The following is a 24,033-nucleotide window of genomic DNA, read 5'->3' as shown; positions in this document are numbered from 1 at the left end:
CCAGCCAACTTGGGCAAATGTGTGCCTCAGAAGGTCACAGTTTCTCATCACATCCATTCTGCCAGGGGCCAAGCTCCTATTCTGTTCACTCCTAACTGAGAAGTCCTCATTTTCTCCTGAAAATCATAAAACCCTTCCTTAAAACAAGAGGACAGCATGTTTATTTTTTTTACAGTTTAAGAGGTTTACGTTAAAGCTGAAAAATCCCTTTATATTAAAAATACTTACTGAAGATGAGAGAGAGAAGTAGTAATCCCCCTCCTAGCTAGCTGTACACTTTTTTTACTTTGGGTAATGGCTCATAAGACTAGCTTATAGTCAAATGCAAATCTTTTAGAGAAAAAAAAAAAGGCTTTTCTTTCTTGACAAAAAAAAAAAAGCCATCCACGAATTATTTTATTCTTTTTGATTCACATTTATCATTTTATTATTCACATTTATTAAGAAAAAGCAAGAATAAATGTCTCCTGTTGGAAAATGAGGTAAAACTGAATTAAAAGTGAGTGAAAATCAGTGAGCAACTTGCAGACTGTGAGCAAGTCCGTGTCGGCAGGGCTCTGGAACAGACCTGAGAGCAGGGGAAGGACCAAAGGCCGATTTCATTCACTCACATGCATTCTTCTTCAATGACATTTACTGAGTATTGATGATGCACCTGATCCTGGATTTTGTACTGGCATAAAAAGAGGACTATGGCCTGGCTCATCACTCCATGAAGTGACACTGGACAAATTATGCATAAATAGAGATGCAACAGTGTTTATACTCTGCTGTACAACAAGAATACTTAATGAGTATCATTGAGTATCATCTAGGTACTCTGTTAGAAACATGGGAAGCCCTTCATGAATTTAAAGATGGAGTAGTTGTTCAGTTTTACTTGAATCAGGAAAAGCTTCGTTGGGGCAGGGGTGGGGGGTACTACCAAATATTGAAAGACAGCTAGCAGTTCATCATTATGTGGTTGGGAGAGGTAGAGCATAATCCAACACAGCCTCTTTGTTTGCATCTTTTCCTGAAACTTCAGAGACCAGAGAAACAGACATTAAGGCCGTAGGCATTAAATTATAGGAGATCTAAAAAATAATAATAATCAAAGAGTATATAACCTGAGACTATAGAAAAACAGGTTGATTTATTGCTTAATAATGACAGTTTATGAGCTTTTGTGAAGAGAACTAAAAACACTGTAAAATCCATCACTAATGTAATTACAGAAAAGAGCTTTCAACTGTCAATCATGGTAACAATCACATAAATGCATCTACTAAATTCCCTTAAAAATATTTATAAATAATTAAAGTAAGGGAAGTCTGTTATCCTGGTAGAAAGAAAAAATAGCAAGGATGGTGCATATGTTTCAAATACATGCATCATGTAATTATGATGCATTGTTGTTAGTAATTAGCTCTGAGAGCACATGTAAATATGAATGGAAATTTCTACCATGTTGGAAATGGGAAGTAAACAGTATATAATACCAACAATTATTGTTAAAACCTTCACAATATCATCACTGGCTGGGTTTTTGATAGGAGTTCCCTACTTTATTTTTCCCCATTTCCTTTCCCTTCCCTTCTTGAATCAGCCACATTTTGTATAGCTACTACTTCTTGACCCACAGAGTTTATTTAGTGCATATTAAATGAATTAAGGGCCCCATGAGGGGGATAGTCCTTCTTGAAGATATTTCCTTAGAAGGAATTTCTAATACACTAATGGCAGAATCAGTCTTCAAAAATATTCCAATAGCTAGAGCAATAAGCTAAATTAGTTTTAGCTAATTTAGAAGATCTAACAGTGATAATTATGCAAAGATAAAATTCAAAGGCAAATAGAAGACCCAATTCAAAAGTTTACTTCAAAATGACAATAGAATATTAGTCAGCCATTAGAAATGATAAATACCCACCATTTGCTTCGATGTAGATGGAACTGGAGGGTATCATGCTGAGTGAAATAAGTCAATCAGAGAAGGACAAACATTATATGGTCTCATTCATTTGGGGAATATAAAAAATAGTGAAAGGGAATAAAGGGGAAAGGAGAAAAAATGAGTGGGAAATATCAGAAAGGGAGACAGAACATGAAAGACTCCTAACTCTGGGAAACGAACTAGGGGTGGTGGAAGGGGAGGTGGGCGGGGGGTGGGGGTGACTGAGTGATGGGCACTGAGGTGGGCATTTGACGGGATGAGAGCACTGGGTGTTATTCTATATGTTGGAAAATTGAACACCAATAAAAAATAAATTTATAAAAAAAATATGATTCAGGCATGGACATTGACTACCAATCCAACAGGAGACCAAAGCGTATGTTTCTGGGGACGGGTTTGAGAAGGAAACACTAGGTGCATTAATGGAAAAGGCCTGGTTTCCAGGCTAAGCATTCTCAACACTTCCAGGCCAGACTACATCCAGACTATGCATTTGTTTCAGGACCGAGTGACAAAATGACAGCCTGCCCATTGGTGAAGCAGGCAGGAGAATGCAACCTCTTAAAACCATATCACATGTGATTCTACAATTCTTAGTCACGCCCCAAAAATGACTTACAGTACTTTCACAATCTTCCAATCAGTAACCTGGGAATAGGTCTGGCTGTCCATATGTACCCAGGATGAGAAGACACACTCAAGGCAGACAGATGTACCCAGCATTAGAGTGGAACGGAATTAATTAGCATGCAAAAGTACAGACTTAAATGTTATACTTCTATCACTGGAAATGAATGAAAAAGTCATTAAATCACATTCCATCAATTCAAAACGTATAATATATCAATGTGGGTGAAGTGTAAATTTATTAAATCTCATCAAAAGTGTAAGCAAGATTGCTATTTCAGGGCAATTTTAATCTATTAAAAGAGACTCAACCATGTTTATTGGCTTAACCATTTCCAATTATTTGCCATTTGTAGGATGTAATTACTCAGGACTCTTCTATAGCCACTACAGCAAGGCCTACAAGCTGCTTCTCACTAACATTTTGTTAACAGTTCAAGTAAGTAGCAGAATATCAACCCACAGGTTTCTTTCACAACACTGAATAAAGTTGAGTGTAAGAAAATTGTATTTCTTTTTAAAAAATATCTCTATTTCATGAGTTCCCTTATTTAGACTGTCCTTACTGCAATTACACTCAAATAATGACACTTCAGTGCTTCATCAAATACTGAAAGCAAGGACATCCTAGTAATAAAAAGCTATGGAGCCTCTACTTTCTCTGAAATTTGCATTATATTCAGAGTCCTATGATGACCCTCGTTTTTATTTTCTTTCATATTTTATCGTCAATTCAATGCATGTAATATGTCCTAAAGCCAGTGAAATGTGTCAGATTATAAGGCCAATGGCAATTCACCCTGTCTAATGCAGTCCATGTGCCATGTAATGTAATTAGGTGACACCATGGGAAAAGCCAAGGATGGGGCATGGAAGTCACCTATTTTTAAATCTTGTTTATGGATTTCTCATCATTATTTCCATGTTCACTGAACTCAATTTCCCATATCCTGAAATGCTCCAAGTCCAGAACTTGCACTATGATTTCTGTTCCTTCTGGACCTGACGAGAAAAATCCCTCAGATGTTTCCATACTTCCAGCCAACTGGAACATTCTATGAGGGCCTTTCTTCATATTCCCAGGAATTTGTGCCAGAAATGTGTTCCTCAAGACAAAATGTGATTCAAACATGGCTTTGAAGATGATTAAAAGACTAGAGGAATTCTGGTGTAAAATTGCCACTCTTTTATTAAGAATATTCTTTCTTTTTTTAAAGATTTATTTATTTACTTATTTTAGAAAGAAAGAGAGCATGCACAAGTGGGAGAAGGGGCAGAGGGATAGAAACTTCAAGCAGACTCCTGGCTAAGTGCAGAGCCCAATGTGGGGCTCAATTTCATGACCCATGAGATCACGATCTGAGTTGAAGCCAAGAGTCAGACACTTAACTGACTGAGCCACCCAGGTGCCCCAAGAATATAAATCCTCCAGGACTCCTCCTTGACTAGTATTAGCACATCCTTCTTGTATTTCCAATTTCCTTCTCCAATTTTTCTATAAAGAACATATTGTGCAGTCTTCAATGATCTCACAAAATAATATTCACATGATCTATTTTCTTATCTGTAAAATGGGAATAGTGGTTTGACCTTGTAGGGCTGTTGGAACAATTAAATGAAACCACAGAGATAAAGCATCTAGTCCAAGGCTTTACTCATAGTAGCACCACAAACAGTAACTGTTTGTGACAAGTCAGACTAACAGTAACTGTTTGTGACAAGTCAGACTAACAAACCCCTTTCATTAAGGACTACCACAACGTACATTTACCACAATGTATTTGGTCTTTCCCTTCTCCAGGATGGAAATTCATTAACAACAGACGGCTTCTTCATCACCGTGTCCTTAACATTGAGCACAAGCTGGCAACTGGGAAAAGGACGTTCTCAAGAATGCAGTTACTGAATTTAAGAAAGCAGTTCATTTCTTTTTCCAGTGAGAATCTTGTCATCAGGCACACAGCAACTCCAAAAAAAAAAATTATTTGTCCTATAAAAGTTCAAAAAGTGCTATGCCCTTCACACCCTGAACGATTAGCTTTGGCACAGGCAGCCTTCCTCATGGAAATGATTCCAAGATTACCAGAGCATATGGTAAGTCATTTCTATCATGTGCCCCTCATTTCTTCCACGACAAAATAATGCTAACACATACCTGCCCTCTTTAAAACGCTCAAGTGAAAGAAAAATTTGAACTGAGGTTTATTCATGATATGGTTTTACGTGTGCCCTCCTAATAAAGGATGGAGTCTCTGTGAGTTTATTCATTTGATCGATGATTGCATGCCTGTTTTAGGCCAGGCACTGTACAAGGTACTGAAGAAATACAGATGAAGAAGTTAGAGTTTGTATTCTTTTCTTTTCTAATATTTTTTATTTTATTTATTCATGAGAGACACAGAGAGAGAGAGAGAGAGAGAGGCAGAGACACAGGCAGAGGGAGAAGCAGGCTCCAAGCAGGGAGCCTGACATGGGACTCGATCCCAGGTCTCCAGGACCAGGCCCTGGGCTGAAGGCAGGCGCTAAACCACTGAGCGACCTGGGCTGCCCTAGAGTTTGTATTCTTACGCTCATAACTTAATGAAAGAAACACAGGAACAAAAAATAAAATATAACAATAAAAACAAAATAACAATAAAAATATATAATATGGCAATAAAAGAGTCCTTAAGGGCTGGAACTCCCTTAAGGGATGTGTATTCCCGTGGGCTTGAAATGAAGTAAAATGTTCACTGAACGTTCTTGCATTGAACCGTGACCGAATAGGTACAGGTAGTAATGATAAAGGAAGGTGGGAAATAAACATGACAAGGGACTTGAGGTCAAAATTTGTAATACCCATTATAGAAACATGCTAGACGGGACACCAGTGTGGCTCAGTGGTTGGGTGGCTGCCTTAAGCTCAGGTCATGATCCTGGGATCTGGGATCGAATCCCACATCAGGCTCCTACGAAAAGCCTGCTTCTCCCTCTGCCTATGTCTTTGCCTCTTTCTCTCTGTTTGTCTCTCATGAATAAATAAATAAATAAATAAATAAATAAATAAATAAATAAATGTTTGTTTGTTTTTTTAAAGAAATGTTAAAGACAATGAAGGAGAATTATGTAATAATACAGAGAGAATGATGGACTTAAGATTTTAAGGATATCATGTAAAGCCATCAAGATAGTATTAGAATTTCCTGTATCATTTTGTAACAGATAAGAAAGAAACTTAAATTAGCACAAAGTTTGCTCATACCACAAAATAATATAATGTAATTACTTTGTTATGGTTTACAGTTGTGCTTATAGGACAATAAAAAGAATTACATAAATGTGATATTTAAAAAGACAGCTTCTCTCAAAGAAAGCATTATAAGCTCACTCTGACATTAGGTTAGTCAAGAACTTCTTTGTATCTTTTGTATTAATCATGACCTTCACAAATATTTATCTTATTTCCCAAGTTGATTTATGAAAATAGGAACCTTATAAGTGCCTGTAACAATCCCTTTTGCAATAAATGCTCCAAAAAAATCTGCTATTTGATATGCCTTCAGCAGAATTCACAGATGAAGTTCATTCAAGGCCATGCATTGTAGTAGAGCCTCTGGAGCCCAACTGCTGGGTTCAAATACCGGCTTTGCCAATGACTAACTAGCTCTAGAACCTCAGCAAAGTTTTAGAATCTTTATACCTCACTTTTCTTGTCTATAAAGTGATCCTTAGTAACTGTACCTACCTCACAGGGTTGTTATACGAACTAAATGGGATCATACACAGTAAATGTTGAGAAGAGGGCCTGGTTGTGAGCTCGCGCTATGTCACATTATTGCTGCCATCATAATCCTCGTCCTCAAAAGGGTAGCAAGGAACTATGATGGTAACCCATCAGGCTATTACGAGCTGTTTTCCCAAAGTACATTAAAATCCTGAAGAAATTTTTAAAAGGTTTAGTCGCAAAGATCATGTTGTGTTTTTTTTTCCATATAGTAAGATTTTTGACCAGAAACTGGAGGTCACTAATTTTAAAGAACTTCATATTAGTTTTAAACTTCAATTAATTTCATTATCCTTCACAATAACTGGGGTGTCTAGGTGGCTTAGTCAGTTAAGCATTTGCCTTCAGCTCAGGTCATGATTTCAGGGTCCTGGGATGGAGCCCTGTATTAGGCTCCTGCTCAGTGGGGAGTCTGCTTCTCCCTCTCCCTCTGCTACTCCCCCTACTATGTTCTCTCTCACAATAACTGCTATACAAAACTTGTGTCATATCTGCACTATCAGTGATAGAATTTTAGAGTACATTCTTGTCTCTCCTACGGTGAGCCAATTCTATACTGAGTGGTATGAGACCCACTGTAAATTACCCTTAGTTCCAAAAGAATAAAAGGTATAGGAGCTCTAGGCCTCACTTTAAGTAAATAAAAATATATTCTTTTAATGTTTGATTAATTCTAGTGGAAAAAATAAATAGATAATGTTCTACCCTAGTTTTTACAAGGTGAATAATTTTTGACTTTTTATACTAAAAACGAAGAAGAATATCTTCTACATTATCACAAATAATAGTTCATAAATAAATCAATAGTCCAACTAATAAGTGACTTTTTGGCATCTGTGTGATCAATACTATAAGGCTTCTTCTTAATCATAAAGTGTGCTTTTGAAAAAGAGACTCAAACTTACAATATGTAAAATAGTGTCATAGTTAACCCAGCTATGGTAAACCAAGAAAACCAACACAAATACAGAACACAAATAATGAAAAAGGAGATAGATCAAATTGGGGAATGGAGTATCTCAAATAAAATAAACTTAACAATTTGAAATAAACCATCAATTTTGGTGATAGCAATTACTGTTAAGATAGAGAGTGAAGGGAATATAACCAAAAGTTAACCCACAAAATCCTCATACCTTTGATACTATAATAGATAAAAATAAATGTATTTAGGGCATTATGACTGAAGAATAATTAGGGTAAAAACAGCAAAATAATAAAATAGAGTCAATTTTTGTACACATAACAAAAGCATTTCAAAATTTGTGAGAAATTTTTTGCTCCAGGAAACATGAGATCAGACCCTTGTTCAAATTATAAAAAACATTTCATACCAGACCCACTTAATAATTTCTTCTCCTTGGAGTTATCAAATTAGTGGTTAAGGGAAACAAAGCAGATGTACATAAACTCTATATTTAGACTTTAAGAAGACGCTCAACACACATTTTTTAAATTAAATTGCTTTAAATTGTTATATGATAGCGGTGAGAAGCAGCCATATAAATTGAATATTGGCAGTACTCACGAGGTCACACTGCAGAACAGCAGTTCTCTTCAAAGAGATGTCTGGGCAAAGAGACCAAACTAAATGTAAAGTCTTCAGGATAATGTTCTTTAAGAAAATCAAACACATTTTTATAGTGTCCAATGATTCTTATCAGGAACAGAACACTGGAATCCTTTTTCTCATATAGATAAAGCTATTCTTCCTCTTCTGTAATTTAGTAATATGGGTTCAAGTTTAAAAAGACACAGCCAAGGCATCCCAGGTGGCTCAGCAGTTTAGCACTGCCTTCAGCCTGGGGCATTATCCTGGAGACCCAGGGTCAAGTCCCATGTCAAGCTCCCTGCATGGAGCCTGCTTCTCCCTCTGCCTGTGTCTCTACCTGTGTTTCTGCCTCTCTCTCTGTGTGTCTCTAATTAATAAATAAATAAAATCTTAAAGAAAATAAAGGGGGGAGGAGACAGCCATGGGAATAAAGCTTCAGTAATGCAGGAGGAATAAGTCCTAGAGATCTACTGCACAATATTGACCTGTGGTTAACAATAGTGTATCATACACTTAAAAATCTCTTAGAGAGTACATCTTATGTTAAATGCTCTTATGACAATAAAATAAAATTTTAAAGTATTTAATTACAGATGAAAAAAACTGACAGACAAGTAAAATCTATGAAATACTTAGTCCCATATATCAAAATGGTTATATAGCAACAAAAAACAAAACCTGTAAATAATTTATTAGATACTATTTCTATCTGTAAATAAGGGGGTGTAATAAATAAGGACTCTAACTTCACAACACTTTCCTTTTGAGTTTATGTAAAATGTAAACATTATGTATAAAATAACATGTAAATTATTTCACAGAATAATAAACTTAGTATGAAAAAAACTACAAAGAAGAGTTGAATGGTAGTTAAACCACTGAAAATAGTTATCACAACTAGTTGGAAAGATCCTAAGATTAGAATAACGTATAACCTACCTAGGAAATGCATCTAAGTAGCACAGAATCCTTTCAGTGTAAAAGGCTTATAAAAATTTCTTTCTAGCTCTTGTTTACTGAAATTCTAGTATTAGAGGAACATGTATTGCATTTCTAGTAGCATCTAAATTAGAAAATATGGAAATGCAAGACACTATAAATTCTAGTACAAATTCTCTGTATATGTAGATGGAGATAGGTTCCATGACATCATTACTAAAGTGGAAGAACTTCTGAAGCCAGTGTTCAATGATCAATAGAGAATTATTCCATTCATTCTCTCACTATTTTGAAACACAAAACTTAAAAATCTCAACCCTTTAAGGAGTTATATATGTTGCCATAAGCGTTCTTGATATTCACCACCAACAACATCACAGATACCTCTGCCTAACACGATACAGCTCCGGACCTCTCCTTCGAGGGAGAGTTTAGGGATGAATTTTCTTTATCTGCCTGTCTCTGGAGCTGAGATTAGATTTTGACTCCTCTTAACTTCCATGAAAAACACATATGCTGCTTTAAAGGAAAAGTAAAAATGAACCAAGACAATCATGTGATTCAAACAGAAATACTTTGATTCTTTTCAGAAAAACATGATGTGGTGAACTCTATTCCTTCTCTCACAAAATAAGGAAACACTGTCAAATATGACCAAGGGTTCTCCATCATATTTTTCAAGTATTATAGAAATAGATCAACCTAAGAAGAAATCAGAGTCTAAACATGAATACACTTGAACTTGAAAATTGTGATTTTTCTAATAACTAAATAAGTCTCAATAAAACTTATTAAAGACTTATATCCTAATGACTTATTTAGTATTTCAAGATTTCCTAAGGGTTCAATTTCATAGATACTAAAAACATAAATAAATAACTTTCTTATAAATACCCCTGTAAGTTGAAAATGTTGTAAAGGCAGCTTTTACGATGTTTTACTATCCATAATAGGTCAGAGAAATTGAATTTTCATTGCATTTTGAGGAGTGGAAACTGGCTGCTAAACTCAGAACCCAAATATAGGTGGCATTTCAAAGATACTCTAGTGAGTTGAATTTTGCAAGACATCATGTACTCATTTTAAAAGAACAAGGACTGATAAATAGAATTAAGCTTTTACAATACCACCAATTTCACAAATTCATAAGTTTTTCAGGTGAAATCACATCTACAATGAAAACAAAATGGTATCAAAGTTGACCCTAATAGCACAGAAAGTCTCTAAGTTACGTACTACTCTTACTAAGTGCAATAAGTCAGACTGAGAAAACTGCATGATTTCACTCATATGTGAGATCTAAAGAAACAAAAACAAATGCATCAACAAACATAAAGCAGAAACAGATCTATAAAGCCCTGAGACCAAACTCTCAGTCATCAGAGAGGTGGGGAGGAGGCAAAAGGACTGGATGGGAATGCAGAGTTCAATTAAATGGTAGCTACCCTTGTGGTGAACTAGGGTTATGTTCAAGCTTATCAAATCATCATGCCGTACACCTGAAACTAATGTAATATTGTGTGTCTACTATACTCAAATTTTAAAAATTAAAAAAATTAAACTTAGCATGGTGCCACCTGTCAAATGTTAAGCACAGAAAATGTCATCTGGTGTTACTGATAGACAAAAAGAGAGTGACAAGTACTTCTCTTATTTCCTAAAATAGCATTATAAAAATAATGTGGCATTATTTACCTATGAAGATTTTGGGGTTCCCTCTCTGAATCTTCTATAAAATATCTTTAAGATGTTATCAGATATCTTGATATTTTGGAATTCCCAAGTATTGCGTAGCCATCTCACAAGGCAACTCACTCTGTTTTAAATGTATCTAATTGTTGGAAAGTTCCTCTTAATCCTAAACCAAATCTACTTCCTTATAATCTATAGTTTGATCTTGGTTTTGCCTTCTGAAGTTAAATAGAATAAATAGTATCCTTCTTCTATTTGATAGTTATTCAAATATTTGAAGAGTTTCCACATCTTTCTCATGAATATTTTCATGCAAGGCATTTAATATCTTTCAGTATCCCAGGTATTGTTTTGAGTGATTTTAATGAAAATACACACACATACAAACACATATACTTTTAAAATATTAAACCACATTAAGAATAAATAACATTCAACTTTAAGAACAGGAATAGGGCTTAATCAAAACCAAGATTTAAAAACACAGAAAGCCGTTAAGGAAATGTTAAGTACGTTTGTTAGTAAAATGGAAACAAATAGTAAACTTATTTGTAGACATCAGAAGAATCTGATAGGTGTTGCAAGGAAAATAGGAGAGGACAAGAGAGGCCCACAGGCCATGAGGCTGGCAAGAAAACCAAATGTTCAAAAGTTAAGGTGCTCAAGGTCATCAAGCTTGTAAATGAGAGACAGTGTTTGAACTCAGGAAGTTCTGCTCCAGAGACTACATTCTTAATCACACATAATACTGCCTCTCAACACCCATTCTGTGCTTTCTCAAGGAAGATGCCCAATCAAGACACAGGTAAAGCTGACTCTTTCAATCAGAATCAAAACAATTAGACACTATCATAAAATCCACCTGAAAAAAAGAAAGACACTATAGCTTAAAGAACTACTTACAGGTTGCTATCACAATCAAGAAGTAAGATGTGATTGGTGTGCTGGAACTCAATTATAACAAATCTCAGAATCCTTGAAGAACAAAGATGTAATGTTTCTAAAGGAGTTAAGAAAATCTAGTATATTGTGTTGTCATACCTCTGATATTTTCAGGAAAACAGAGCAGTTATCAGAACTGGCCAAACTACCTTAGCACCACACGGGTAACAGAGTAACCGGGCAAGCTCTGGTGTCCTCTTTTGATGAATACAGGATGAAGTTTGCTACAACTGTTGTATGTTTTCTTAGGCGACACATCGTGTGGTGTTGTTATAACAATACTAACATGTCAATAATGTTTGTCTAACGACCTTAGAGTACTCCACTGCCCCACCAATTTCCAATTTGGTTGCTTCTCAGAGTGAAAAAGGAAGTCCAAAGGTACATACCTGCCTCATGGTTCCATTACCATAAAAGCAGACAAAAACAACTCAGAGATACACCTGTCATCTCAACCAATGCTATGAATAAAAAAGACAAAGTATGAGAGAAGGATATACCAAAATATGCAAATAGTGCTGACTTATAAAGCTTAAACTTACATTTGTACAGAACAGAAGTTCCTGAGCAAAAGTTTCTCCATAACTACTTTTTACAGGAGAGTACATTAAAAATTGTACTAGACAATTACACAGGAATTAACATGGAGAGGATTAGTAGATGTGCCGAAATATATTAGACTGCTGCTGAGTTACCAGAAAATATGACACACAAAAAAATAACTGCATTACTAAAGACAATCCAAAAAAAAAAAAATGTAAAGACTAAATTGGCACAGATTACTCTTTAAACAGAAAAACAATTTTAATCCAATTATCTACAACTATATAAATAATGAGTTTTATAGGGAAAAATAGGTAAATCAAAATGTTAGTGGATATTTCAAAGTACTAATAAAAACAGTTTTTTTCATTATGTTCTGCATTTTCTGCAATTTCAAAGTATAAATTATTTTATAATAAAAGAATTTAAAACGATTCCAGTAGCAGATCACAGTGAGGTCTTCTCTTCCCAATCAATATCTTCAACCTCTAAGACCACTCACTCTGTTAATAGCCATGTGCTGTATGTCCTTGCTAAAAATACAAAGGAAGAATAATACAATTTGTGACTAATTTTTCATTAGAAACAACAGAGGGCAAAAGATGCTGAACCAAATATCCAAACTGCTTGAAAAAGAGTACTGTCAACCAAGAATTCTACAACCATGGAGGCCTGAGTGGCTCAGTGATTGAGTACCTGCCTTCAGCTCAGGCATCATTCCAGTGTCCTAGGATCAAATCCCACATCAGGCTCTCTGTAGGTAGCCAGCTTCTCCCTCTGCCTATGTCTCTGCCTCTCTCTGTGTGTCTCTCATGAATAAATAAATAAAATCATAAAAAATATTCTAAGACCAAATAATCAAAACTGAAGATGATATGGTATATGTACACAATGGAATATTACTTGGCCATAAAAAAGGATGAAATCTTGCCATGTGCAATGACACAGATGGAGCTAGAGAGTATTATGCTAAGTGAAATAGTTAGAGAAAGACAAAAATCATACGATTTCATTCATATGTGGAACTTAAACAAAACAAACAAGCATAGGGAAAAGAAAAGAGAGAGAGGCAAACCAAGAAACAGACTCTTAAGTATAGAGAACAAACTAATGGTCACCATCAGGGAGGTGTGTAGGAGGATGGGTGAAATAGGGGGTGGGGATTAAGGAGAGCACTTGTTGTGATGAGCACCGGGTGATATATGTAACTGATGAATAACTAAATTGTACACCTGAAACTAATATTACACTATATGTTAATTAACTGGAATTTAAATAAAAATTTTTAAAAAGGGTATATAACACACTGGAATATATTTTTCCTTTCTTTTCCTAACTCCTTTAAAAAAACAAATATATGGCTACAATTATTATACATAATCATAATTATTATACATAACTAGGTTCATAACATATAAATATACTACAAAAGGTGGTGGGGGAGGAGGAATGGAGCTATACAAAAACAAAACTGTCTACCAATAGTAGGGTGGTATTAATTTGAAAGAGATTGTGATAAACTAAATTACAATCTCTAGAACAACCACTAATAAAATAACTTTAGAAATGTATTTGTAAAATCAATAAGGAAATAAAATGTCATGCTAAAAATATTCACTTAATACAAAAGAATTATTCAAAGAGGAACAGGAAAACAAAAAGACATGAGATACAGTGAAAACAAATAAAATGGTAAATATAATTCAAACCAAGTCAACAATTACATTAAATGTGAATATACTACAATCCAGTCAAAAGGCAGAGATTATCAGACCATATAAAAAAGTGAGAAACACCTTCTGTAAGAAACACCTTCAAAGACAAACACCAAGTTGAAAGTAAAATAAAGATAAAAAAAGATATACCATACAAACAGTAACTATTTATCAAACATTCAAAGAAAAAAATGGTAACAATCCTACACAAAGTCTTTCAGAAAAAGAGAAAGAATAAACTCTTACCAACTCATTCTCTGAAGCCAAAGATATCACAAGAAAAATTTTAAAAGAAATGAAAAATTCTACAGACCAATAGCTCTCATGAACAAAGATGCAAAAATCCCTAACAAAATATTAGCAAACCAAATTCAGCAACATCTAAAAAGGTTTATAACACATAAGCATGACCAAGTGGGATTTATCCCAAGATTTATTTTATTTTTAGTTCAACATCTGTAAATCGTTAATATAAGAGAACTAAGGGCAAAGCCATAAGATCTTTCAATAGATAGATAAAATAGACTGGACACATCTAACATCTATTTCTTAATAAAAAGTCTGAAAAAAGTAGGAACAGAAAGTAATTTTCTCAATCTGATTAAGAACATAAATAACCTACAGCTAACATCACACCTATGGTAAAAGATTAAATGTTTTTTTTAACTTCAGAAAAAGGCAAAGACATCCACTACCACCACTCCTATTTAACACTGTACCAAAGGTTCTAAAAAAAAAAAAAAAAAAAAAAAACAATTAGCCAGTGTAATAGATAAGGAGAGAGAGAGAGAGAGAGAGAGAGAGAGGGAGAGGTAAGGGGAAGGGAGGGACACAGGGAAGGAGGGAAAGAAAGGTAAATTAAAAAACATAAGAACAACTATCTCAACTTTCAGACTATATGACCTCTGATGTAAGAAATCCTAGAGAATCAACCCCCTAAAAACAGCATTTTTTCTATTCCACAATATTAAACTATTCTGAATTTAATTACCAAGGCCATAGGACTCAAGATTAATATACAAAAATAATTTGTATTTCTATCTATTAATAAAAATAAAATTTAAAAACATTCTCTGTGCTATATCAAGAAAGAAAAACAAAACAAAACAAAAAAGTCTAAGATCTATACACCTCAAACTGTAAAACCTTTGTTGACCAGGGCACTTGACAGCTCAGTCAGTTAAGTCAGGCTCCTGATTTTGGCTCAGGTCATGATCTCAGGGTTCTGGGATGAAGCCCCACATCAGGTTTCCCCCTTAGCATGGAGTCTGCTTGAGGCTCTCTCCCTCCCTTCAGTCACTTGTGTGGTCTCTTTAAAATAAAACAATAATAATAAAAAAACCTTTGTTGACAAAAATTAAAGAAGATCTAAATTATCTGAGAGAGATATCTTCATGGAATGTAAGACTCAATATTTTAAGACAGCTATTCTTTCTAAATAAACCTACAAATTCAATGTAATCCTTATGAAAATCCTAGAAGCTGTTTTAGAAATTGTCAAGTGTATCCTAAAATTTATGGGGAAAAACAAAAGACCAAGAGTAGTCCAAAATTTTTGAAAAAGAGCAAACTTAAAAGACTTAAAATACCCAACTGCAAAACTTATTTGGGTACAGTAATCAAAACACTGTTATCACCATATGGTTAGATATTTTTTAAAAATGGATTAACAGAAAAGCTAGAAAAAATGTATAGTCAATTGATTTTTGACAAAGTGGCAAAGGCAATTCAGTGGTGAAAACACAGTTTTCTCAAGAACTGTGCTGAGACAAGTAGATGTCTATGTACAAAAAAATTAAAAAATAAAAACAAAAACTTGGTCCATGGCACACACAAAATACGCTTCAAAATGAATCACAAATCTAAGAGTTAAAATTATAAAATACCTAGAAGAAAACAAAGGGGGAAATCCCTGTGGCCTTGAGTTACACAAAGATTTGTTAGCTATCAGACTAAAAGTATGCTTCATAAAAGAAAATAATGGTACCATCACAGTACCTTTGTGTTTCAAAATATAGTTACTTTTGAAGTCAATATAATATCAAGAATGAATATTTTTTAACAAACAATACCATTCAGTGAGAAGACAACACGGATATGAGAAAAACATTTGATTAGACATTTAACCAAAGAAATGTACTAATGGCTAATAAGCAGAGAAAAGATGCTTAACATCATTAGTCATTGAAGAAACATAAATTAAAATCTAAGATACAACATTACATCTACCTTGGGATGCCTGGTGGCTCAGTGGCTGAGCGTCTGCCTTTGACTCAGGGCATGATCCTGGTCCTGGGGATCAAGTCCCACATCGGGCTCTCCACAGTAAGTTGGCTTCTCCCTCTGACTGTGTCTCTGCCTCTCTCTGTCTCTCATGAATAAATAAATAAAATCTTTTTTAAAAAAATTACATCTACTGGGATGGTCATAATCAAAAAGAATGCCAATACTTGGTGTTGGTGAGAACGTGAAGAAACTTGAATCCACTTATGCTGGTCAAACGTGAAATGGCATAGCCTCTTTTTTCAACAGCATGACAGTTCCTTTAAAGGGTTAAACATATACTTAGCACATGACACAGCAATCCATCTGCTAGGAATCAGCCTAGGAGAAATAGAAATATAACCAACACAAACACTTATATGCAAATGTTCATGGCAACATTATTCATAACAGCCAAAATCTGAAAACAATCCAGTGTCCATCAGCTGGTAAATGGGTTAAAAAAAAAACTGTCGTATTCTTGTGCAATGGAACACTGTACTGAAAATGAACAAGTTATTCATACATGTGACGACATGGATAAACCTTATCAAAAACAGCAAGACGAAAAAAAAAAAGACTACATGTTTGTATGATTACATTTTTGAGAAATGGCTACAAAAGACAAATACAGGGGATCCCTGGGTGGTTCAGCAGTTTAGCCCGCCCAGGGTGTGATCCTGGAGATCCGGGATCGAGTCCCGCATCGGGTTCCCTGCATGGACCCTGCTTCTCTCTCTACCTGTGTCTCTGCCTCTGTGTGTGTGTGTGTGTGTGTGTGTCTCATGAATAAATAAATAAAATCTTTAAAAAAAAAGATTCATATAAAAAAAAGACAAATACATGCAGACGCAAATAGGCCGATGGTTGCCTGGGGTCAGGAGCCAAAGCAAAGATGGACATTGAAGTGAGCCAGGAAACTTTGGAGGGTGATAAAGTGTTCTAAAACTGTATTGTTGTGATAGTTGCACAATTATATACGCTTAGTAAAAATTATTGCACTGTATACTTATGAAAAACTTTAATGTTAATAAAGAGAGCACCATTAAAAATGAGGAGGTAGGTAATGAATTCAAAACAGCTCTTCAGCTTTTAATTTACTGAGAAAAAAGCTACCAGCTAAAACAAAATGATTCTAAGTTAAAAACCAAAGGAGCAGTTAAAGAAAGATTTGGAACCCTTTGTAACTAAAAGGACCAATCCTCCCCACCCAGAATGTACCACACTAGAACTCAACGATGTCTAATCTTTGGTAGGAGGACTTCCTTTTTAAGTACAGGGGTGCAATCTTTCCTGCTGACAAAATTAAAATATGGTAAAATGGGCACTTAAAGCTTGAAGATCACTGTAGGGAATATATAATTCACCATGTAACATCCACCTTGTCAGTTATTATACAGTAACATAGCATTATACTGGGATTTTAACATTATAGGCATTGTTTTTTAAAGTGAAAGAGCCAGAATGAACCTCAGGAAACACTTGCATCTGCATCTGAATTTCTCCAACCTTTAAAAGGCAGTTTTATGGTCTGGGAGCTGTTGCAGAGGTAAAAATCAAAACAAACAAAAACACCAAAACAAGAAAAACTCCAAAAAGTAAAGCTCTCATTTGTAATTACAAGAACAAAGAAAACTCCAGATAATTTTGAATGAAGCTATGTCTATGTTCTATAATGCTAATTTATAGAGAAAGCCCTAATGGCATTTTGTCCATCACTAAAATTATTGTTCAATATTTGAAATTCTCTAACAGAATGTTTTTACTTGAACAGAGGAGAAATGCTCACATTTTCCCAGGTTAAATTAAATTTTTGTTGAAGTCAAATATGTATTCTTGACAGCCAGGTGAAATCCATCTTTCAATGGTGTCATTGTGCTATGGTAAGATTAATAAAAATATTTTCGACTTTTCAATCATCATGTCAGAAGAAGATGGGCACCTGTCTAGGGAAGAGAAAGGACTAGTTTGGAAACTGATCTGACCATAGTAAATCAGAGATTTACTCTTTTATCCTCCTTTATCCTCTGAAAATTATTTCCCAGCATTTGTTTTGCTGCTTCTAATTAAGAAGATAAATGTGACAATATTTCTAGGGACTGACCAAGAAATGTGTTGTCATTAATGCTTTTTCCCAGTTCCCACCCTGAGAACAAAGGTGAACAAGGCCACTGCTCTATTGTAGGGATGATGTATTTCAAAAGCTGGACTCCTTCCACAATGTTATTAAAGTTCTTTGAAGTGTTGTTACTAAGAAAAAATGTCAAAAGAACTCAATGTTGTTTATTGTTTCTCAAATCCACTGCTATTTCAGGTTGTACCTAAGTGAACCAGTCCATCTTATTTTGGAACCCACTGGCATAGCAAAGTGCTATATAGCACGTGCACATAATAGATATTAGTAGATACAGGAAAAGAAGGCTTGATTCCAAACTTTAGTGAATCTGAAAAGGAGACCAGGGATTTTAAAACAATAATAGTCTATAAAGAAAAAGCAAATCCCTAAGTCATATTTTAGGAAGATGTTAGGTAGGCTTGGTATTTCATTAAAATTATTAAAGCTATGCTGTCCAGTGCTTTCTTCTCGAAGGCTGTAAGTGAGGAGGAGAACAGATAGAAAGAAGGTCACAAGTGCAGAAGAACAAGAACAATAATAGTGGTAGAAGTAATAGTAACCAACATTTACTCAGTGATGGACGCTGGGGCTGTAGATAGAAAAATGCTACAGGGATTGTCATTTAATTTTCACAAATGGTGTTTGAGGTAGGCAGCCTAAGCTGTCAGAGAATTACTTTAACTTAGTCCTGATAATAGGATGAGCTCTTCATGGTTGAAAAGTCAGAGTCCCCTCTGCTTCTCTTTGTTTTTGTTTTTGTTTTTTAATTTTAAGAGATTTTATTTATTTATTCATGAGAATACACAGAGAGGAGGGAGAGACAGGCAGAGACACAGGCAGAGGGAGAAGCAGGCTCCATGCTGGAGCCCGATGTGGGACTCGATCCCGGGTCCCCAGGATCACACCCTGGGCTGAAGGCAGCGCTAAACCGCTGAGCCACCCGGGCTGCCCTCCTCTGCTTCTCTTTGAAATGCACCTGAATTCACTGAATCAAAGAGATGACAAAGTTTCATGACCAAATGACTTCCTATAAATTTACACATGTTAAAGATGACTTGTAAGGAGTAAAAATAGTAATTATTCATCTAGGTTTCCTACTTTCCAGATGAATTCATCTGAGGCTCAGATTAGAGGGACTTGGCTAAAATCATAGTTGTAGAGACACCCCTCCCCTAGGCTGCTGCCACTTCCCCCACACACCATCAGCCTCCAGCACAGAGAAGGAAGCTCTGTGCCACTTCTCCACTTTCTAAGAGCCCCATTAACAAACACAGCTCCCTCCACACAACAAGGCTTTGGAGTCTATGTCAATATTAGGTTTATATGACTAGATGAGAACCCCCAAACTGCACATCGGATTGCAACAAATTTCCTCTTAAATTCACCATAATGCCTCCAAAGATTTAGGTGATTGATAAACTTTCAAATTCTCACAACAGTTAGATAAGAATGACATAAAGATGCACTACACAAATTAAAATACATTCATAATTCACCATTATTTCCCAGTGCTGAATCTGTTCTTTTTTAATAACGAACTAATTCATGTATATGTAATGCTTGATATGTGAAAACGAAAGATGATGAAAAGAAGTTGAGCTTTTAAGGAAAGATAAAAAACACAGGAATGTCATCTGGGAGGAAAAGAAAAGAGAGAGAGAGAGAGAGAGAGAAGACTATATAAGTAACGGATGATTATTTAAAAGATGCAAAGGGAGCCATATAATGGGACTCAAAGCTTGGTCGGTCCATCTGCAAGGGTCCCTTCTGACCTCAAAACTCTGTTAAATTGAAGCCTGCCACCAATTACTGCATCAGATGTTTCTCAGTGACATTCTCCCTTCTGGTAACCAACCCTTAAGTCTTTGTAACTCATTATGCACAATCAAGATGCAAATTCTCTGGAACTAGGACGATGGCTTCCTGTTTCATTCATATATCACCAAATTGCTCACAATCATGTTCTACCTCTAGTCATATTGTCAACCAATGACTGATGACACAAAATGCCAAAGATCATGATTTAGCAAAAGCATTACAATTCATTCTGCAAGTAATTTACTGTCATTCAGCTGCATGATTAGCTCTTGGTTTTCTTTTTTCTTTCTTGTTTTTGGACCACAGGAGTCGTGGTTCATTGGTATGAAGTGCATAGCCAAAAGAGTTAAATTATCACTAAAGCCTTCATTTTTAGACAAAGGAATAACCTAAACTATTTAAAAAATAATACTTTCTTATTAAGACCCAGTAAAAAACTGGAATTTTAGAAAATTAGAAACTTCAGACAACATGGAGTTCCTTATTAAAAAGAAGAGCTATTATGGGGAAAATATGAATATCAAGGTCAAATTTATTAACAGAGTCATAATTTTTAACCTTCATTTTTCCTTCTTCTTTCCATGTGTTCAGAAAATACAAATTTAGAATTTGGAAACGCAGTAATTAAAAAATGTTATTCATCTGGCTGAGACTTCATGCCCTAACTTTATTGCCCAGTTCCAATCTGGTCCAACAGTGGTTTCCCAAATGTCCCACCGTGGCAAACCCAGGTGAACAAACAGAAAGGTAAAAATAAGGATGAGAGGATTACTATCCTTATTCTAATTACAAATCCTGCCCATTGCTTTCTTTTTAAGCTGTCACTGCCTTGTTTAAGATATAACTGCATCTTCTCAATGAGCACAGTGCCTTATTACTGGAATTGGCAGGGGGCCTTGACATTTGAGTCATCATTTCATTATGCCTATTCTTTACCCTGGTATACAAATTAAATAGAAATACAAGCCAGATGAAATATAGGGAGAAAAATCTGAAGTACTCACTTTAAACTGAATTAATTTTTCTCAAATCTACAAAATGTATAGACCAATTAACATGGATAATAACATATTCCACTTCAGGCACATTTTCAAAAATATTAATTTCGATTTCAAAGGCCAAAACTGCTCAAACCCTTCTAGCCAAACACTTCACTTCTGTAAAACAGAACCAACAGCTTTAATATTCTCTAAACTTAAAAGATAGAATAATTCCAATTTTAAATCAACTATAAGTATGGGCAAAAACACATATTTAACAAGTTTCCTCTTTTCTAAACAGTTTCAAAAATGAATAGCCATCACTGAACATATAAATATATATAAAATGTGCACATGTGAAAAATATTACTTAAAACATACGCAATCACATAGAAAAAAAACCAATTCATTCAGACTAAAATAACCAAATGTGCCAAGCTGGAATTTCAGATTTATTCTTAGACATTTTGAAATCACTGAATTTAAGTGATGAAAAATGATAAATCACAGGACCCAGTCATCCTGAATAAATGGGCATCCTTTCCTATTTCTAAGCATTTTGTTGAAAACTTTTCCATTGAATTTCAAAATTATAAAAATCAGTTCTAAAATGAACACTATATAAAATCCTCAAAAATGTCTTTGGCTCTGCTTTCAGGTTAGTATCTTGTTTACTTATTATGGCAGGTGTTCCAGAATATGTGATTATTCATTCATTGAGTTTTTAATCATCTCTTCCTTTAGCCCAGAGCAGCCTGTTTATTTCAAAAAGCCACAGCTTTCCCCAAAATGCTTGGGAACAAGCCGAATTGCCTATTAAGAACTTTATTTTCCTCATATAAAATACTGAAAATCTCTACTGGAAGCTGAACACATGTACATTCAAATGTTTACTTGGAAGAATATCATCTATATTACTTATTATTATATTTTAAAATACTGTATTTTCTTTACATTTTATTATTTTAATGTTGATTTCTCCTAAAGGAAATTTTTTTTACCTAAGGGAACATGTTCGTGTAAACTAACATAAGATTCAGCTTTTAGTTTTTCATTTCTTTGTAATTTATCACCCAGATTTTCCAAAAAGGGATTCAAAGAAATTCACAATAATTCCTCGTGTTCACTGAGTTCTCCAAGCAGTGAGCATGTTATAAACGAAGGAGTCTGTTTCAATACTAAAATGTATTTAGAAAAGAAGCACTGAGATTGTCACTTAATTATCCAACTTTTAGAAAACGTATTATTCTGCAAACTGGGACAGAAATAGGATGTGAACCAGATGTTCCTAGATATGAAGTTTAGAGCAGAGCACAGTCATAGCGGAGCTAGCTTTTCACCCATATTTATTTTAGGAGGAGGCAAGTGGGCCCCACAGTGTAGGATTCAGTCCTACTATTTCTCTTGTAGTTTGACTTCAACTGGTGGAAATATTCATGGGTTTACAGTATCAGGTTTCTAGCGAGTCCTATCATTTTTGTAATTACTATGGCTGGTATTAATAAGCGTCTTCTTTTTACACGCTGAAATAAATTAATGGAAAAGGCAGACACTATGCAAAATGGCTGGGAATAAGGCCAAATCTTTTTACATACATCCAGGGACCAGTGATTTCCTAAATGGCACTTTGAGCTCTCTTGCCTAAATAATTACAAGTACAGCCAGCATGTAATTTACTGAAATAATTATGCACTCCTTTCAGTTCCCATCACCCAGCTCAAGCCCCTGGCCATTTACCTTGTCTTTATTTTCAGTGCCAGAAGCCTCGGGCTTGGTCCTGATCACAAACGGGGTGGACAGCCGCAGGAGGACCCTCTCAAAGGTGGCATTCACCCTGGGAGACACTATCTCGAAGCAGTCCTCGAACTTGAGCACTTTGTGAGTGTCACACCGCAGCTGCTTCCGGAGGCCTTCCCCCAGCTGCAGGACTGACATGTGGGGGTCAAACATCAAGTGGAAAGGGAAGGCTCTGCAGAAGGTGCTGATGCTGATTCTGAGGTCCGCAGGGACATGGGAGGTGCCCTGTGCAAGGTTCTTTGTGATGGTGGTATTTTCACATTCTTTGATGAGGAAGGTAAGACAGCTACAATTGCCTGGGTTTGAGCCATCAGAGCACAGTTTCTCACTGGCAACCTGTTCCACTTGCAGGTCCAGCCGGTAGATCTTCTTGCCAGCGGCCTTAATCATCCCTGGCATAGCAAACCCCACAACATGGTGAGGGTGGAAGTAGTGGAGCACTAGAGTTCCTTCAGGGAGCTCTTTGCATAGGAATGATGGTGACTCCAGAGTGGCCTGTTTTCCAAAAGAAGTTCTAATGTGTTCCAACAAAGCATCAAAGCCATTAAAAAAGTCCTGCAACGTGCCACCCACAGCTCGAAGGACTCTCTCATTCTCATCAAAGCATATATTAAAGAACTCCTCTCCAAATCTTTCTTGAATTTCCTCAAACTTCAAGCCTAGAGGTAAATGGGAAGGAGATGTTAGGGAAGTAACATAAAATCATCATATTTATAGCTTTTAAAAATGCTTATCAAATGAGGTAACTAGTGAGTGAGGTAAGAGAGATACTTCCCTTTGACCCACATATTCCCAAAGAGATTAATTCATTTTGAATCAGAGAAAGCAAATTTCAATTCATCTTCTAGAAGCTTCTAAGGTGTTAGTGAGCATAAAATTCTTTTAATATTTCTGTTTGTTTTTAAATAGACTTTATTTTTTAGAGCAGTTTTAGATTCACAGCAAAATTGAGGAAAAAGTAAGGATATTTTCCACAGAACCTCTCCCAGCAAACACACAATCTCACCCTTACCCCAATATCAGTCATCATGCACTATGGTGGTACATTTTTTACAATCAATCACCCTACAATGTCACAGAGTCATCTCCCAGAGTGGGTAGTTAACACGAGGGTTGACTCCTATTGTTGTACATCCTTGGATTTGGACAAATGCGTTACTATATGTGCCCACCATTATAACATCATACAAAGTAGTTTTGCTGCTGTAGAAATCCTCTGTTCTCTGCTTTTTCATGCCTCACCCCTCTCAACTCCCATAGCACAAACTTTCTAAATGCTGCTCATCTAGCCACTCATTTTTCTTTTCAATATCCTACTGCATTTGCTATAGTCAACACAAATAAGATTTTC

The 24,033-nt window shown here is 35.5% G+C and overlaps 1 protein-coding gene and 1 pseudogene across 1 annotated transcript in view; one reads left to right on the top strand and one right to left on the bottom strand.

Annotated features, from left to right (window-relative positions):
• LOC112925866 (protein dpy-30 homolog pseudogene) overlaps positions 1–4,469 on the top strand; it is a 71,220-nt pseudogene extending 66,751 nt beyond the window's left edge.
• Positions 1–24,033, bottom strand: part of GUCY1A2 (guanylate cyclase 1 soluble subunit alpha 2) — a 319,325-nt gene that overhangs the window by 223,867 nt on the left and 71,425 nt on the right. Inside the window, exon 4 of the mRNA XM_072729914.1 lies at positions 22,623–23,341. Within this exon, the coding sequence (XP_072586015.1) occupies positions 22,623–23,341 (719 nt within the window). The remainder of the gene's footprint in view (positions 1–22,622; positions 23,342–24,033) is intronic.

This window comes from Vulpes vulpes, chromosome 12 (genome assembly GCF_048418805.1).
Source record: "Vulpes vulpes isolate BD-2025 chromosome 12, VulVul3, whole genome shotgun sequence".
Classification (NCBI taxonomy): Eukaryota; Metazoa; Chordata; class Mammalia; order Carnivora; family Canidae; genus Vulpes; species Vulpes vulpes.
The sequence above is the reverse complement of the archived record's forward strand: the minus strand, read 5'-3'. Positions and strand labels throughout refer to the sequence as shown.